This window comes from Oncorhynchus keta, chromosome 32 (assembly GCF_023373465.1).
Source record: "Oncorhynchus keta strain PuntledgeMale-10-30-2019 chromosome 32, Oket_V2, whole genome shotgun sequence".
NCBI lineage: Eukaryota > Metazoa > Chordata > Actinopteri > Salmoniformes > Salmonidae > Oncorhynchus > Oncorhynchus keta.
Window position 1 is genome coordinate 2,442,657 of NC_068452.1, and position 18,082 is coordinate 2,460,738.

General features: G+C 45.8%; 1 protein-coding gene across 10 annotated transcripts in view; it reads right to left on the reverse strand.

The window, feature by feature from the left end:
* The window catches only part of LOC118389408 (myosin-10-like), a 97,557-nt gene that overhangs the window by 37,843 nt on the left and 41,632 nt on the right, over positions 1 to 18,082 (reverse strand). For 2 of the 10 annotated variants that reach the window (XM_052490303.1, XM_052490302.1), the window contains exons 4-9: positions 17,937 to 17,964; positions 15,241 to 15,349; positions 10,849 to 10,878; positions 10,587 to 10,604; positions 9,469 to 9,486; positions 2,456 to 2,548 (exon numbers count right to left, since the gene is read on the reverse strand). In XM_052490303.1, coding sequence (XP_052346263.1) covers positions 2,456 to 2,548; positions 9,469 to 9,486; positions 10,587 to 10,604; positions 10,849 to 10,878; positions 15,241 to 15,349; positions 17,937 to 17,964 — 296 coding nt within the window. The remainder of the gene's footprint in view (positions 1 to 2,455; positions 2,549 to 9,468; positions 9,487 to 10,586; positions 10,605 to 10,848; positions 10,879 to 15,240; positions 15,350 to 17,936; positions 17,965 to 18,082) is intronic. The other 8 variants (XM_052490304.1, XM_052490306.1, XM_052490305.1 and 5 more) reach the window with 8 other exon arrangements.

Consider the following 18,082-nt stretch of genomic DNA (forward strand, 5'->3'; position numbering starts at 1 on the left):
TGTCCTGGGGTCTGGATTAGACTACATTCCTGTTGGTCTCTACTGTCCTGGGGTCTGGATTAGACTACATTCCTGTTGGTCTCTACTGTCCTGGGGTCTGGATTAGACTACATTCCTGTTGGTCTCTACTGTCCTGGGGTCTGGAGTAGACTACATTCCTGTTGGCCTCTACTGTCCTGGGGTCTGGATTAGACTACATTCCTGTTGGTCTCTACTGTCCTGGGGTCTGGATTAGACTACATTCCTGTTGGTCTCTACTGTCCTGGGGTCTGGATTAGACTACATTCATCTTGGTCTCTATTGTCCTGTGGTCTGGATTAGACTACATTCCTGTTGGTCTCTACTGTCCTGGGGTCTGGATTAGACTACATTCCTGTTGGCCTCTACAGTCCTGGGGTCTGGATTAGACTACATTCCTGTTGGTCTCTACTGTCCTGGGGTCTGGATTAGACTACATTCCTGTTGGTCTCTACTGTCCTGGGGTCTGGATTAGACTACATTCCTGTTGGTCTCTACTGTCCTGGGGTCTGGATTAGACTACATTCCTGTTGGCCTCTATTGTCCTGGGGTCTGGATTAGACTACCTCTACTGTCCTGGGGTCTGTTACATTCCTGCCTCTACTGTCCTGGGGTCTGGATTAGACTACATTCCTGTTGGTCTCTACTGTCCTGGGGTCTGGATTAGACTACATTCCTGTTGGTCTCTACTGTCCTGGGGTCTGGATTAGACTACATTCCTGTTGGCCTCCACTGTCCTGGGGTCTGGAGTAGACTACATTCCTGTTGGTCTCTACTGTCCTGGGGTCTGGATTAGACTACATTCCTGTTGGTCTCTACACTCCTTCCTGTTGGCCTCTACTGTCCTGGGGTCTGGATTAGACTATATTCCTGTTGGTCTCTGTCCTGGGGTCTGGAGTAGACTTATTCCTGTTGGTCTCTACTGTCCTAGGATAAGACTACATTCCTGTTGGCCTGTCCTGGGGTCTGAGTAGACTATGAGGGCCTCTACTGTCCCGGGGTCTGGATTAGACTACATTCAGATTGTCCTGGGGTCTGGACATATTCCTTTTGGCCTCTACAATCCTGGGGTCTGGATTAGACTCATTCCTGTTGGCCTCTACTGTCCTGGGGTCTGGATTAGACTACACTCATGTTGGTTTCTATTGTCCTGGGGTCTGGATTAGACTATATTCCTGTTGGCCTCTACTGTCCTGGGGTCTGGATTAGATTCCTGTTGGCCTCTACTGTCCTGGGGTCTGGATTAGACTGCATTCCTGTTGGCCTCTACTGTCCTGGGGTCTGGATTAGACTACATTCCTGTTGGCCTCTACTGTCCTGGGATTGGATTAGACTACATTCCTGTTGGGCTCTACTGTCCTGGGGTCTGGATTAGACTACATTCCTGTTGGCCTCTACTGTCCTGGGGTCTGGATTAGACTACATTCCTGTTGGCCTCTACTGTCCTGGGGTCTAAATTCCTGTTGGCCTCTACTGTCCTGGGGTCTGGATTAGACTATATTCCTGTTGGCCTCTACTGTCCTGGGGTCTGGATTAGACTACATTCCTGTTGGCCTCTACTGTCCTGGGGTCTGGATTAGACTACATTCCTGTTGGCCTCTACTGTCCTGGGGTCTGGAGTAGACTACATTCCTGTTGGCCTCTACTGTCCTGGGATCTGGATTAGACTACATTCCTGTTGGGCTCTACTGTCCTGGGGTCTGGATTAGACTACATTCCTGTTGGCCTCTACTGTCCTGGGGTCTGGATTAGACTACATTCCTGTTGGCCTCTACTGTCCTGGGGTCTAGAGTAGACTACATTCCTGTTGGCCTCTACTATCCTGGGGTCTGGATTAGACAACATTCTTGTTGGGCTCTACTGTCCTGGGGTCTGGATTAGACTACATTCCTGTTGGCCTCTACTGTCCTGGGGTCTGGATTAGACAACATTCTTGTTGAGCTCTACTGTCCTGGGGTCTGGATTAGACTACATTCCTGTTGGCCTCTACTGTCCTGGGGTCTGGATTAGACTACATTCCTGTTGGTCTCTACTGTCCTGGGGTCTGGATTAGACTACCCCTGTGCATGAGGCTGTGATCTGACTGTGAACAAACAGAACAAACCTCTCTAATCTAAACTGGATCCAGAATCAAAGCAGTCATTAATGAATAGCAGAAATGTTTCTTGTCCTGCTGCAATGTTCCTGTGTAATAATAGAAAGATAATAAAATACATTCCTCTCCATTGATTTCTCTTCCTTATCATCAAAAAATTCCAGGAAGTTTTGGAAAACTCCCAACAAACACACATGCCGGCTAAATCTGTCTCAAGTGCCAGTTATTTGAGCAAGAGATAGTGAGTGAGATGGCATGAGTGGCTTTTAGTAAGCCACAGAGGAACATACGGTCTTGAGAATGGCATTCTTTTGGGGAAATATGTATACATGCTTTACTTACGAATCGTGATGAGTTGTCATTCTTCACTGTCTTGGCGTTGCCGAAGGACTCGAGGATGGGGTTGGCCTGTAAGAGTTGACGTTCCAATTCACCCTGAAAAAAAGGAGCGATATTACAGCCAAGCACTGGGTCCAAGCACCTATGCCCCCTTCCCCCAACTAAACCTTTTACAAATAACAAGCACATATGCCCCCTTCCCCCAACTAAACCTTTTACAAATAACAAGCACATATGCCCCCTTCCCCCAACTAAACCTTTTACAAAAAACAAGCACATATGCCCCCTTCCCCCAACTAAACCTTTTACAAAAAACAAGCACCTATGCCCCCTCCCCAACTAAACCTTTTACAAATAACAAGCACATATGCCCCTTCCTCCAACTAAACCTTTTACAAATAACAAGCACATATGCCCCCTTCCTCCAACTAAACCTTTTACAAATAACAAGCACATATGCCCCTTTCCCCCAACTAAACCTTTTACAAATAACAAGCACATATGCCCCCTTCCTCCAACTAAACCTTTTACAAATAACAAGCACATATGCCCCTTTCCCCCAACTAAACCTTTTACAAATAACAAGCACATATGCCCCTTTCCCCCAACTAAACCTTTTACAAATAACAAGCACCTATGCCCCCTTCCTCCAACTAAACCTTTTACAAATAACAAGCACATATGCCCCTTTCCCCCAACTAAACCTTTTACAAATAACAAGCACATATGCCCCCTTCCTCCAACTAAACCTTTTACAAATAACAAGCACATATGCCCCCTTCCCCCAACTAAACCTTTTACAAATAACAAGCACATATGCCCCCTTCCCCCAACTAAACCTTTTACAAAAACAAGCACATATGCCCCCTTCCCCCAACTAAACCTTTTACAAAAAACAAGCACCTATGCCCCCTTCCCCCAACTAAACCTTTTACAAATAACAAGCACATATGCCCCCTTCCCCCAACTAAACCTTTTACAAATAACAAGCACATATGCCCCCTTCCTCCAACTAAACCTTTTACAAATAACAAGCACATATGCCCCTTTCCCCCAACTAAACCTTTTACAAATAACAAGCACATATGCCCCCTTCCCCCAACTAAACCTTTTACAAATAACAAGCACCTATGCCCCCTTCCCCCAACTAAACCTTTTACAAATAACAAGCACATATGCCCCCTTCCTCCAACTAAACCTTTTACAAATAACAAGCACATATGCCCCCTTCCTCCAACTAAACCTTTTACAAATAACAAGCACATATGCCCCCTTCCTCCAACTAAACCTTTTACAAATAACAAGCACATATGCCCCCTTCCCCAACTAAACCTTTTACAAATAACAAGCACCTATGCCCCCTTCCCCCAACTAAACCTTTTACAAATAACAAGCACATATGCCCCCTTCCCCCAACTAAACCTTTTACAAATAACAAGCACATATGCCCCCTTCCTCCAACTAAACCTTTTACAAATAACAAGCACAAAAGAAATGTTGGCCCAGGATAATGTTTTCCCCCCAATACACACAATGACCCATTTTATGTTCGTCAATGTCAATTTAACAATCACATAGTGTCACACAGACTATTGATCATGAAACATATGTAGGAGGACGGACACTGTTTCCCCAGTAATGTTGATGACCATAAAAACTAGTAGAAAAGAGAGAATTGACAGGTATTGGACAGGAAACGACAGGTATTGTAACGCTGTAAAAGACAGATCAATGGAACATGTTCAGGAAACCACTTTACAGTCTCTCTGCTCAATATCCTACAACAGTACGTCCAACTAAAACTAAAGAGATGGAGAAAGAGATGAGAATAAATTGGGCCTGTTCTGTGCGTTAACGGCACACGTTTCCTGTAGTCTGGTCACTCAGTGTAGAACCTCTGGGTTGGGAATGGAATGGATTAGAACCTTGTTGCTCAGTGGTGGAACACAACAGAGCAGAACTGCAATGACTCTCTCCACACCGCATATGGTTCAGTTGAAGCTCAACACATCCACAAGTGAATGTTCAAACCCATCTGGAGTCTGGGCTTGCATCTCCTCTTTCTATTGTGAGACCAACATCAAAGGCATCAAATCAAATGTTATTGGTCGCATACACATATTTGGCAGATGTAACTGCGGGTGTGGCGAAAGGCTTGTCAAATAACAACAAAGAAAGAAAAGAAATGCTCCAACGTTGCTTAGGAGCGAGAAGCAGAGCTGCCAATGTCTGTCGGCGCCATCTTGATGATGGAAGCCATTGTCTAACCATCGAGCCTGCAAAACAACCTAATCCAATCAATCCCTGTTCACACTGTCGAGGTACACAGTACAATCATGAAAAGTACCAGTATATTTGTGCAACAGACAAACCAATAAATCTATCCACAGATGTCTCATGTATTGAACAGTACACAGCTGTGTTTCAGCGTGGTGGTGTATTACGTGTGGGGAGCTCGCTGCTGTGAGCCAGGCGGATGGGTGGTTGCTGGATGAGTTGGGGCGAATGAGATGACTCAGAGAGGAAGGCCATATCTCTCCAGTTAGTGATTGAGATAGAGATCCTGAGGAAACGGACTCAATCGTTTAGCACACTGACAGATACTGGGGAAACAGACCAGTTTAACACACTGACACAAGCCAGAGACACACTCAATCCTATAAGGAAGAATCAGTCATCATTAGAGATCCCGTTAAGGGAGGGAGGGAGGGAATGGTGCTCTGTTCACTTCTCACACCTATCGTAGATCCTATCTGGCTGACCGCCGGGGCGGAATTGAATGTTCAATAGGTATGAAATGGAACGAAACGCTCCAAAATGTAAAGGTGGTATCCAAACGTGTCCAATAAGAAACACTGGTTTTCATATTCTGTTTCTACAGTATACCCTAATGAACATGACCCTGTGCAGATGTTTAGACAGGTGGCCCATTACGATCCCATCCAGAACCTCATTCTAGGCTTGGTCATGACTGGGGAATCCAAGATGGCCCACCAAAAAAATAACATGGCCCGTACTTTGAGCTTTTCCTTTCTGCGGCTAGGTGGGAATGGGATTTTCCCATTACGTCAAGCTCACCCAGACACATTTTGATCGCTCAAGACGGTGGCGTTTTTCCAAGGATGTCTGTGGGATGAGTTAGGGGTTAGGAAATCAGCCTTGCGTTCAGACGTGAGACGCGTAATGTGATCTTTGGCTGCCAGAGCTGGGCCAGAGAGCCCGACTGCTGTTTTCATTGAGTTTTCGTGCTGCTGAAAATGAGGCAGGAATGAATTGAATAAGCCCGTTCCATCCTCGTCCTGCCAGTGGCAGATTGCACAGACGATTAATTATAGCATGATCCTAGATCTGTTAGTGTGGTCATACCATTTCCTATAGTCATTGTCACACGCTGTCTCTATAACGCAGTGCTTTATGGCACAACTTGACAACACCACACGCTTTAGAACAAACTAGAACAGAGGACATAACGGAGACTGTTTAATGTCCACAAGCCAATCTCTGCCAAACGCAGTCTACAGACTAGGACCAGACTGGGGAGAGGGTAGGAACAAAGGGGAGAACACAAAACACCAGCAGGGGTCCACTTTAGGAGCATTACAAGCTGACCCACATTCCAGCGTTCCGGAGTGTGTTACTCTTGTTCTGACAGATTCCAGAAACCATCATTGTCATGTAAGGAGGCTAATCACTAGCCGTGCCAACAACTGACAGGCCTGGAAGACCTCCGGGACATGTATTGTACCACATAATCCGGATTATGTGAGCAAGAAGACCATAAAATGACTGTTGATAGAATGCATTACACTTATTCTGATGAACAGTGTCTGGAAACCGTCATAGCCACGTTAAGAGGCTATTCACTACAGTGTCAACTACTGTAGGGGGCCTGGAAGAACTCAGGGACACATAGTTGTTGATAACATAGTTGTTGTTAGTGTGACTGCGGACAATGCTAGCGTTTACCACTTAACATTGACACAACTATGAAATTAATGTAATCTTTTGTGAAATAACTCCTCTCTATTCTCAATCTTTCCTCTGTAGCTTTGTAGCCTGTTCAACCTCACTTGTTATCAGTGTTAGGGCCTCCGGGCAGTGCTTTGGCCCAGTTTGTGGAGACTGGGGGGCCAGAGGAACAGTCAAAACCCTCCTATTAAATCTTCAAGGAAGAGGCCAGGTGGGGATGTGGGCTCACATCTGCTCCACAGACTAGAGTCCCTGCTAGACAGACGTTACAAATCTCTCCAAGTCCACAAGCAGAGTCCCTGCTGGACAGACGTTACAAATCTCTCCAAGTCCACAAGCAGAGTCCCTGCTAGACAGACATTACAAATCTCTCCAAGTCCACAAGCAGAGTCCCTGATGGACAGACATTACAAATCTCTCCAAGTCCAAAAGCAGTCACTGATGGACAGACATTACAAATCTCTCCAAGTCCACAAGCAGTCACTGCTGGACAGACATTACAAATCTCTCCAAGTCCAAAAGCAGTCACTGCTGGACAGACATTACAAATCTCTCCAAGTCCACAAGCAGTCACTGCTGGACAGACGTTACAAATCTCTCCAAGTCCAAAAGCAGTCACTGCTGGACAGACATTACAAATCTCTCCAAGTCCACAAGCAGTCACTGCTGGACAGACATTACAAATCTCTCCAAGTCCACAAGCAGTCACTGCTGGACAGACATTACAAATCTCTCCAAGTCCACAAGCAGTCACTGCTGGACAGACATTACAAATCTCTCCAAGTCCAAAAGCAGTCACTGCTGGACAGACATTACAAATCTCTCCAAGTCCACAAGCAGTCACTGCTGGACAGACATTACAAATCTCTCCAAGTCCAAAAGCAGTCACTGCTGGACAGACATTACAAATCTCTCCAAGTCCACAAGCAGTCACTGCTGGACAGACATTACAAATCTCTCCAAGTCCACAAGCAGTCACTGCTGGACAGACATTACACATCTCTCCAAGTCCAAAAGCAGTCACTGCTGGACAGACATTACAAATCTCTCCAAGTCCACAAGCAGTCACTGCTGGACAGACATTACAAATCTCTCCAAGTCCAAAAGCAGTCACTGCTGGACAGACATTACAAATCTCTCCAAGTCCACAAGCAGTCACTGCTGGACAGACATTACAAATCTCTCCAAGTCCAAAAGCAGTCACTGCTGGACAGACATTACAAATCTCTCCAAGTCCACAAGCAGTCACTGCTGGACAGACGTTACAAATCTCTCCAAGTCCAAAAGCAGTCACTGCTGGACAGACGTTACAAATCTCTCCAAGTCCACAAGCAGTCAATGCTGGACAGACATTACAAATCTCTCCAAGTCCACAAGCAGTCACTGCTGGACAGACATTACAAATCTCTCCAAGTCCAAAAGCAGTCACTGCTGGACAGACATTACAAATCTCTCCAAGTCCACAAGCAGTCACTGCTGGACAGACATTACAAATCTCTCCAAGTCCAAAAGCAGTCACTGCTGGACAGACATTACAAATCTCTCCAAGTCCACAAGCAGTCACTGCTGGACAGACGTTACAAATCTCTCCAAGTCCAAAAGCAGTCACTGCTGGACAGACATTACAAATCTCTCCAAGTCCACAAGCAGTCACTGCTGGACAGACATTACAAATCTCTCCAAGTCCACAAGCAGTCACTGCTGGACAGACATTACAAATCTCTCCAAGTCCAAAAGCAGTCACTGCTGGACAGACATTACAAATCTCTCCAAGTCCACAAGCAGTCACTGCTGGACAGACATTACAAATCTCTCCAAGTCCAAAAGCAGTCACTGCTGGACAGACATTACAAATCTCTCCAAGTCCAAAAGCAGTCACTGCTGGACAGACATGCTGGACAGTTTTGGGAACAGGAACAAACCCCCACCCCTCCAGGGGGAGTCAGAATAACTTTCTGTGTAAACTCCTCCCTCATGGCAAAGTAGGGAGCGGATGAAATACTTGCGAAGACAGGAAGAAGCAGTTCTAAGGGGATTCATTAGTGATCTAAGTAGCACTGCCACTGAGACACAAACGGCAAAATTCATAGTCAACATCCCGTGGTGAATTCAATAAAGTACAGTACGTGGTCCTTCTGTAGCACAGTTGGTAGAGCATGGCGCTTGTAACGCCAGGGTAGTGGGTTTGATTCCCGGGACCACCCATACGTAGAATGTATGCACACATGACTGTAAGTCGCTTTGGATAAAAGCGTCTGCTAAATGGCATATATTATTAAAATCCCCATTGTGGCTGGGTCTGATTAGACCAAGCAGAGGAGAGGCTGCTGTAGGTCTTGGACCATGTCATGGCCCTCTCTCCCTGGGGGAGTCTGTTGAGCTGAGCTCTGGGCTGTGGACCCCTTGGCTCTCCCTCCCTAGCTGCTCTCCTCCAGAGTCCTACTCCAGCTCCAGTTAGCTGGAAGCCAACTGACTATTTAGTAAAGCCTGCTATGGCTATTTGGCAGCACCAGCACCTCGCGAGTGAAAAGCTCTCCAGCAGGCTCACCGGGAGCCAAATTGGACGCGGGAGAGAAGTTTGTGACGAGGTCCTGACAGGAGTCTTGCTCAATGTCTGCCAGTATAACAGTGGAACATATTACAAATGCACTGTTTATGACTTGTGGTGTATGATTGTTTCAAATGGGATATGGCAGTTAGGAAGTGGGAAACGTGTTTATTAGTTTGTATTAAACTAGGAAGTCATGTTTATTTTCCAGAATCTGAGATATTTGAAAGAAGCAGTGCCAACTATAGGTAAGAACAGGGACACCACACAGTGCATGGAGTGGATTAAAACTAAACTAGTTTAGTCCCAAAGGTGATAGAAAAAAAAGCTGCTATTGGGTCCCCATTGACAACCATAAAAGGGACAGACATACAGAATAGTACACAGAGACAATAGCAGCACCTTTACAGGATATTCTGCCCATTGTGTTTTGAGCTAGTCTTGTGAGTGGAGTGCGATAGGTGAGAGAGAGGTGAAGGACGGACTACATGCTACTCACATAGAACAGGGCTCCACTCTGTAGTCAAGGGGCAGATTGTCAAATGTTACCATGGAAATAAACAGGAAGTGTTAATGGTCATGGATACTAAACACACATACAGGATATGCATACCGTACATACACACCAAGTAAGACAATTACAGGTAGTACTCAAAGACAATTCTGACTAGGCTAAATAATGCATAAAGGCAAACGGTTTAAGTGAAATCTACAGTAGTACACTAAAACAGGAAGCAGGGGGATGGATATGTTATTCTGAAAGGCTTTATTCCAAGAAGCTATCTCACTGACAGTTGCAAATCCATATGTTTCTCATATTAGCCTTGGGGGCAGTGTGCCATAGTGAGCATCACATCTTTAGTCAGAACACCTGCCCTCAGGTGATCATCTGCCCTCATGTGCCGTTTCCATGATCTTCACAGTATCAACAAGACCTACAGCAGCTGGTGGTATTAATATATAATATTAAGCTACTGAACTAACTACTGTAATGACAACCACAGCCAGACAGTCTGTTTTTCAGTAATGTCCATTAACTGACCTCGTGTGTGTTTCTGGTCTTGTTCTTCTGATCCTCGTGGGGAACTGAAATGTCCAAATGTCCCTCACAAGGATAATAAAACGAGGAAAATTGTCCCTTGTGGAGACATTTCCCACGTCCTCATGAGGACAAAGGCTACTTTAAGCTTAGGGGTTAGGTTTAGGGTTACAATTAGAGTTAGGGTTAGGCATTACGGTTGGGTTTAGGGGTTAAGGAAAATAGGATTTTAAATGGAAATACATTTTAGGTCCCCACGAGGATAGAAGAACGTGTGTGTGTGTGTCAGTTCCATCTTCAGACCCAGGAATATATGCCTTCATCTCTATTTCAACATCTTACTACTCAACTTCTACTCGGCATTGTTCAAAAATAGCTCACATAGTACGGCATGTCTGCCAAACGTTGACTGGTGGCGACCAAACACAACAAAGCCATGTATATGACTGTTTCATCTAATGTGGAATAACAACATTTGCAAGCACATTTTACAGTACAGTACAGTGCATTGGCCCACAGGTATACATGGAAAAGCTGCATACACATCAATATTCATGCCAGATTTAAAGTTTACTTACGACATGATTATTTTCCGCCTGATAGAAAGAGAATCTGGGTCAATACCCAAACTTTGTTTGTCTAATTCTTGCGCAGATGTCAACATTACACATACTCTGCATTCTTCACAGTGTGCAAGAAAATAACCAATGGCACCATTTCACAAAACATAAATATATTAAATTGCCACTAGCTTTACATAACAGTAGGTCCGTTTGGGAGAAGAAAGTTGGTGATGAAACATGCACATGAACGTGTTGAGAAGAAAGTGTAAAGACTTGCCTGTAGTTTTACTGGTTTAGGCGACTCTGGCTGTTTGTTGCAAATAAACAAATGCAAATATGTTAGAGGGTTGTGCACGCCAGCGCAATCTATAGAGCCCACTATAGGTACTACTGTAGGATGTGTTCACTTTGGCAACACACATCATGGGACTGGAGCTCGTCTATATGGATTCTTAACACATTTACAGGCATGTTATGCAAAAAAAACATCTGTATATATTGGCACATTTTATCAATTGGTAAATTTTTATAAACTGGGTGGTTCGAGCCCTGAATGCTGATTGACTGAAAGCCATGGTATATCACACTGAATACCACGAGTATGACAAAACATGTATTTTTACTGTTCTAATTAAGTTGGTAACCAGTTTATAATAGCTCCGCGTTGTGTCGTGCCTAAGAACAGCCCTTAGCTGTGATATATTGGCCATATACCCCACCCACTCGTGCCTTATTGCTTAATGAGCCTATTTTTGACTGCCGTGGTAATGTTCCAGCATCACATAACTACAGAAGGACCTGACTCTTTCGTGACCTCATCACACAGCCCATGTCCACTGTCAGATACTGTTGTTCTCTAATGATTATACCCCCATTATCATATGGATCTATCTGATATGGATTAACAAGGGTCGGAGTTAATCCACTGTACTTTAAATACCAGTGGATCAAACTGGCCAGGTATTAGGGGGACATTGTGGATCAAACTGGCTTGGTATTAGGGGGACATTGTGGATCAGACTGCCCTGTTATTAGGGGGACATTGTGGATCAGACTGCCCTGTTATTAGGGGGACATTGTGGATCAGACTGCCCTGTTATTAGGGGGACATTGTGGATCAAACTGCCCTGTTATTAGGGGGACATTGTGGATCAGACTGCCCTGTTATTAGGGGGACATTGTGGATCAGACTGCCCTGTTATTAGGGGGACATTGTGGATCAAACTGCCCTGTTATTAGGGGGACATTGTGGATCAGACTGCCCTGTTATTAGGGGGACATTGTGGATCAGACTGCCCTGTTATTAGGGGGACATTGTGGATCAGACTGCCCTGTTATTAGGGGGACATTGTGGATCAGACTGCCCTGTTATTAGGGGGACATTGTGGATCAGACTGGCCTGGTATTATGGGGACATTGTGGATCAAACTGGACTGGTATTATGGGGACATTGTGGATCAAACTGGCCTGGTATTATGGGGACATTGTGAATCAAACTGGCCTGGTATTAGGGGGACATTGTGGATCAAACTGACCTGGTATTAGGGGGACATTGTGGATCAAACTGGCCTGGTATTAGGGGGACATTGTGGATCAAACTGCCCTGTTATTAGGGGGACATTGTGGATCAAACTGGCCTGGTATTATGGGGACATTGTGGATCAAACTGGCCTGGTATTAGGGGGACATTGTGGATCAAACTGACCTGGTATTAGGGGGACATTGTGGATCAAACTGCCCTGGTATTAGGGGGACATTGTGGCTCAGACTGGCCTGGTATTAGAGGGGCATTGTGAATTAGTCTGGCTTGGTATTAGGGGGACATTGTGACTCAGACTGGCCTGGTATTAGAGGGGCATTGTGAATTAGACTGGCCTGGTTTTAGGGGGACATTGTGAATTAGACTGGCCTGGTATTAGGGGGACATTGTGGATCAAACTGTCCTGGTATTAGAGGGACATTGTGGATCAAACTTCCCTGGAATTAGGGGGACATTGTGAATTAGACTGTCAAGGTATTATGGGGACATTGTGGATCAAACTGGCCTCGTATTAGGGGGACATTGTGGATCAAACTGGCCTGGTATTAGGGGGACATTGTGGATCAAACTGACCTGGTATTAGGGGGACATTGTGGATCAAACTGGCCTGGTATTAGGGGGACATTGTGGCTCAGACTGGCCTGGTATTAGAGGGACATTGTGAATTAGTCTGGCTTGGTATTAGGGGGACATTGTGACTCAGACTGGCCTGGTATTAGAGGGGCATTGTGAATTAGACTGGCCTGGTATTAGGGGGACATTGTGGATAAAACTATCCTGGTATTAGGGGGACATTGTAGATCAGACTGGCCTGGTATTAGGGGGACATTGTGGATCAAACTGGCCTGGTATTAGGGGGACATTGTGGATCAAACTGGCCTGGTATTAGAGGGATATTGTGGATCAAACTGTCCTGGAATTAGGGGGACATTGTGAATTAGACTGGCAAGGTATTATGGGACATTGTGGATCAAACTGGCCTGGTATTAGGGGGACATTGTGGATCAAACTGGCCTGGTATTAGGGGGACATTGTGGATCAAACTGGCCTGGTATTAGGGGGACATTGTGGATCAAACTGGCCTGGTATTAGGGGGACATTGTGGATCAAACTGGCCTGGTATTATGGGGACATTGTGGCTCAGACTGGCCTGGTATTAGGGGGACATTGTGGATCAAACTGGCCTGGTATTAGGGGGACATTGTGGATCAAACTGGCCTGGTATTAGGGGGACATTGTGGCTCAGACTGGCCTGGTATTAGAGGGGCATTGTGAATTAGACTGGCTTGGTATTAGGGGGACATTGTGAATTAGTCTGATTTCGTATTAGGGGGACATTGTGACTCAGACTGGCCTGGTATTAGAGGGGCATTGTGAATTAGACTGGCTTGGTATTAGGGGGACATTGTGACTCAGACTGGCCTGGTATTAGAGGGGCATTGTGAATTAGACTGGCTTGGTATTAGGGGACATTTTGACTCAGACTGGCCTGGTATTAGAGGGGCATTGTGAATTAGTCTGGCTTGGTATTAGGGGGACATTGTGACTCAGACTGGCCTGGAATTAGGGGGACATTGTGAATTAGACTGGCACGGCATTATGGGGACATTGTGGATCAAACTGGCCAGGTATTAGGGGGACATTGTGGATCAAACTGGCCTGGTAGTAGGGGGACATTGTGGATAAAACTGGCCTGGTATTAGGGGGACATTGTGGATCAAACTGACCTGGTATTAGGGGGACATTGTGGATCAAACTGGCCTGGTATTAGGGGGACATTGTGGCTCAGACTGGCCTGGTATTAGAGGGACATTGTGAATTAGTCTGGCTTGGTATTAGGGGGACATTGTGACTCAGACTGGCCTGGTATTAGAGGGGCATTGTGAATTAGTCTGGTTTGGTATTAGGGGGACATTGTGACTCAGACTGGCCTGGTATTAGAGGGGCATTGTGAATTAGTCTGGTTTGGTATTAGGGGGACATTGTGACTCAGACTGGCCTGGTATTAGAGGGGCATTGTGAATTAGTCTGGCTTGGTATTAGGGGGACATTGTGACTCAGACTGGCCTGGTATTAGAGGGGCATTGTGAATTAGACTGGCCTGGTATTAGGGGGACATTGTGGATAAAACTATCCTGGTATTAGGGGGACATTGTGGATAAAACTGTCCTGGTATTAGGGGGACATTGTGGATCAAACTGTCCTGGAATTAGGGGGACATTGTGAATTAGACTGGCAAGGTATTAGGGGGACATTGTGGATTAAACTGGCCTGGTATTAGAGGACTTTGTGGATCAGACTGGCCTGGTATTAGGGGGACATTGTGGATCAGACTGGCCCGGTATTAGGGGACTTTGTGGATCAGAATGTCCTGGAATTAGGGGGACATTGTGGATTAAACTGGCCAGGTATTAGGGGGACATTGTGGATTAGACTGGCCAGGTATTAGGGGGACACTGTGGAATAAACTGGCCTGGTATTAGGGGACTTTGTGGATCAGACTGGCCTGGTATTAGGGGGACATTGTGGATCAGACTGGCCTGGTATTAGGGGGACATTGTGGATCAGACTGGCCTCGTATTAGGGGACTTTGTGGATCAGACTGGCCTGGTATTAGGGGACTTTGTGGATCAGACTGGCCTCGTATTAGGGGACTTTGTGGATCAGACTGGCCTGGTATTAGGGGACTTTGTGGATCAGACTGGCCTGGTATTAGGGGGACATTGTGGATTAGACTGGCCGGGTATTAGGGGGACATTGTGGATCAGACTGGCCTGGTATTAGGGGGACATTGTGGATCAGACTGGCCTGGTATTAGGGGGACATTGTGAATCAGACTGGCCTGGTATTAGGGGGACATTGTGAATCAGACTGGCCTGGTATTAGGGGGACATTGTGGATCAGACTGGCCTGGTATTAGGGGGACATTGTGGATTAGACTGGCCTGGTATTAGGGGGACATTGTGGGCCGTACAAGTTGTTAACTCTCCTCTTTCATCAATTACCCCTCAATAGAAAGACATACTGTAACTGTGACATTTAGAACAGGGCTTAGGGGGAGATCTAGAGGTGTGGAAGGGAGATAAACATGGCAGGGGGAATATAGTGAAAGAAAAGACAGAAACTTACACTTACAGGAATGCTGTGGTCTTTTTTTCCTTTATGGGAGGAAGCCACATGTGCAAGGTACTGGATGACCTTTTTAGTGTTTTCTGTCTTGCCAGCACCAGATTCACCTCTGAGAAGATAGAAAACACACAAGACAGATTCCTAGGTTAGTAGATGGGGATGAATGAAGTGTGTGTGTGTGTGTGTGTGTGTGTGTGTGTGTGTGTGTGTGTGTGTGTGTGTGTGTGTGTGTGTGTGTGTGTGTGTGTGTGTGTGTGTGTGTGTGTGTGTGTGTGTGTGTGTGTGTGTGTGTGTGTGTGTGTGTGTGTGTGTGTGTGTGTGTGTCGGAACTGTATTTCTGACTGGCAGATGTTTTTGCGAGGAGATTATGGCACTTGGGAAACTCCATAAACAGTCTTGAGCTTGGGTAGAGGGAGCTAGCCACGCTCTGCTCCCTGCAACGCCGCTAAACAACAAATGAATGAAAATAAACCACAGGTGCAAGGTTCATCGGATGAGGCGGTGTAGCTGGGCTTTTGTGTATCTATATGTGCTGTTTATTTTCTATGCGCTAGTTTAGTTCAGCAGCTGTGGTTGAGGGCGGGACTCACGGACCCACAGCGATGACAGCTTTAGAGCAAGGAAGTATGTTTTTGCAAGCTCTTCAAGCCATGCAGAAAGAATCCTATCCCCAAGTGACACTTACTGTACAGTAACGTCAACACACAATGCATACCAGTGGTTTTAAAATAGGTACTCATTCTACGTAATCACAGGTGGTTAACATTGAACCTTCTCCCAGATCTCAAGCTCAATGCTAGGTTATATCTATTTGAGCAAAATGATCTGCAAAATAAAACTAACGACATGATGATCTTCAAAGAAATGACAAGGCCCCTGAATACTCACTGAGTGTAAAACCAATTACCATAACAAAGTCACATGTAGTTTCCTTCATATTCCCCTTACCTGGCTATGTGGTGAAGTCCTATCGTAGTCTAGTCTAGTATTATGAATATGTTGTATGGCTGATGAGTTGTGTGTTTAGTGTTGAGCTCAATAACCACCGGGAACAGAGGGTGTTTCTGGCTGCGTCTGAAATGAAGGGGCTCTGGTCAAAAGTAGTGCACTATCTAGGCATTAGGGTGCTATTTTGGACACAGACCGTGAGTGAGTGATTGCGTCAATGTCCATGAGGTTGGCATTGAACTTTAAGTGTTAGATTCCTCAGGTTGGTTCGCCTTGCTTCAGAGGAGACGACTCATATTCTCAGGGACTGACTTACAATCACATGGCATCTCTGTGCAGCATTTACAGATGACCACCATCTCCTACAGTGTGTGTGTGTGTGTGTGTGTGTGTGTGTGTGTGTGTGTGTGTGTGTGTGTGTGTGTGTGTGTGTGTGTGTGTGTGTGTGTGTGTGTGTGTGTGTGTGTGTGTGTGTGTGTGTGTGTGTGTGTGTGTGTGTGTGTGTGTGTGTCACAGTTGGCATATAAAAGCATCAGAGCAGATGGTAGATTTTATGATAGTGTTCAAGCCACACTTCCGACATCCATCCAAATTCTTCCATGCTTCCCCAGACTTAGTCATGTATGGTGAGAGGTTAGGAAAATATGTGTTGACTGGTGGCTTGTAGCCCTGGCGGCTCCAGGGACATTTTGGGTGGTGGTGGATCGGGTTCAGACCAGCGCAGGGAGAGAACACACACACACACCTGGAGAAACGTTACCCTGTATACTCTTTCACACATCATCGGTGTAGGCCTGTCACAGAGGCTTACGATGAGATGCCACGCTGACATGTTTCTTGGCAGCAGTCCTGTCATCTGTAGATATTGGGCGCAAGACTGGAATACAGCCAACGGGTAAAGGGTAAAGTGTGTGTGTGTGTGTATGTGTGTGTGTGCGCGGCAGAAATACCAAACATTTCCCAGCTTCCCTGCCCCAAGCCTAAGTCTCTTTCCCGTAAGTGTCTGTGTCACTGTTCTGTGTCACTAAGTTGCTCCTTTTGAAATAGTCATAGAGGCCTCTGGCTCTGTTCTCGTTCAATTCAATCGATTCCTCCTTCGACCTATAATCAGTGCTAAGTACATTCATGTCGGCTTCAACAGGCTACAAATCATTTATATAGCCCTTCGTACATCAGCTGATATCTCAAAGTGCTGTACAGAAACCCAGCCTTAAACCCCAAACAGCAAACAATGCAGGTGTAAAAGCACGGTGGCTAGGAAAAACTCCCTAGAAAGGCCAAAACCTAGGAAGAAACCTAGAGAGGAACCGGGCTATGTGGGGTGGCCAGTCCTCTTCTGGCTGTGCCGGGTAGAGATTATAACAGAACATGACCAAGATGTTCAAATGTTCATAAATGACCAGCATGGTCGAATAATAATAAACCATACACTTCATTCGGTGTTGAATAGAGCTTCTGCAGGAATGCAATGCAGCAGGTCATTTCACATTTCATTTTCGGGACTACTAAGTGAGGAAGAGACGCGCATAACAAAGATAATTGAGTCGTGAATGTTATGCAATTAAGCTGGTGCTGCATGACCTTTCTAAACCATCTGGTCCAAACCAGTGACGTGTGGTATGATACTATGCAGGCTGGATGCAAGGAATCAAACTGAGAAGACACTGTAAATCCAGCAACCCATGCAACACAGAACACGAAAAGAGAGAAGAAAAGGGCTGGGCAGACACGGCTCAGAGGTTACTCACGTGCAGAGAATTGATTGGTCCTCTCGGTCTGGGAGGGAGAGAGAAAGAGGGAGAGAGAGGGGGGGAGAGAGGAGGGGGGGAGAGAGGAAAATAGAGAAATGGGGGGAGAGAGAAAGAGAGAGAGAAATTATACACAGTGTCAGCAT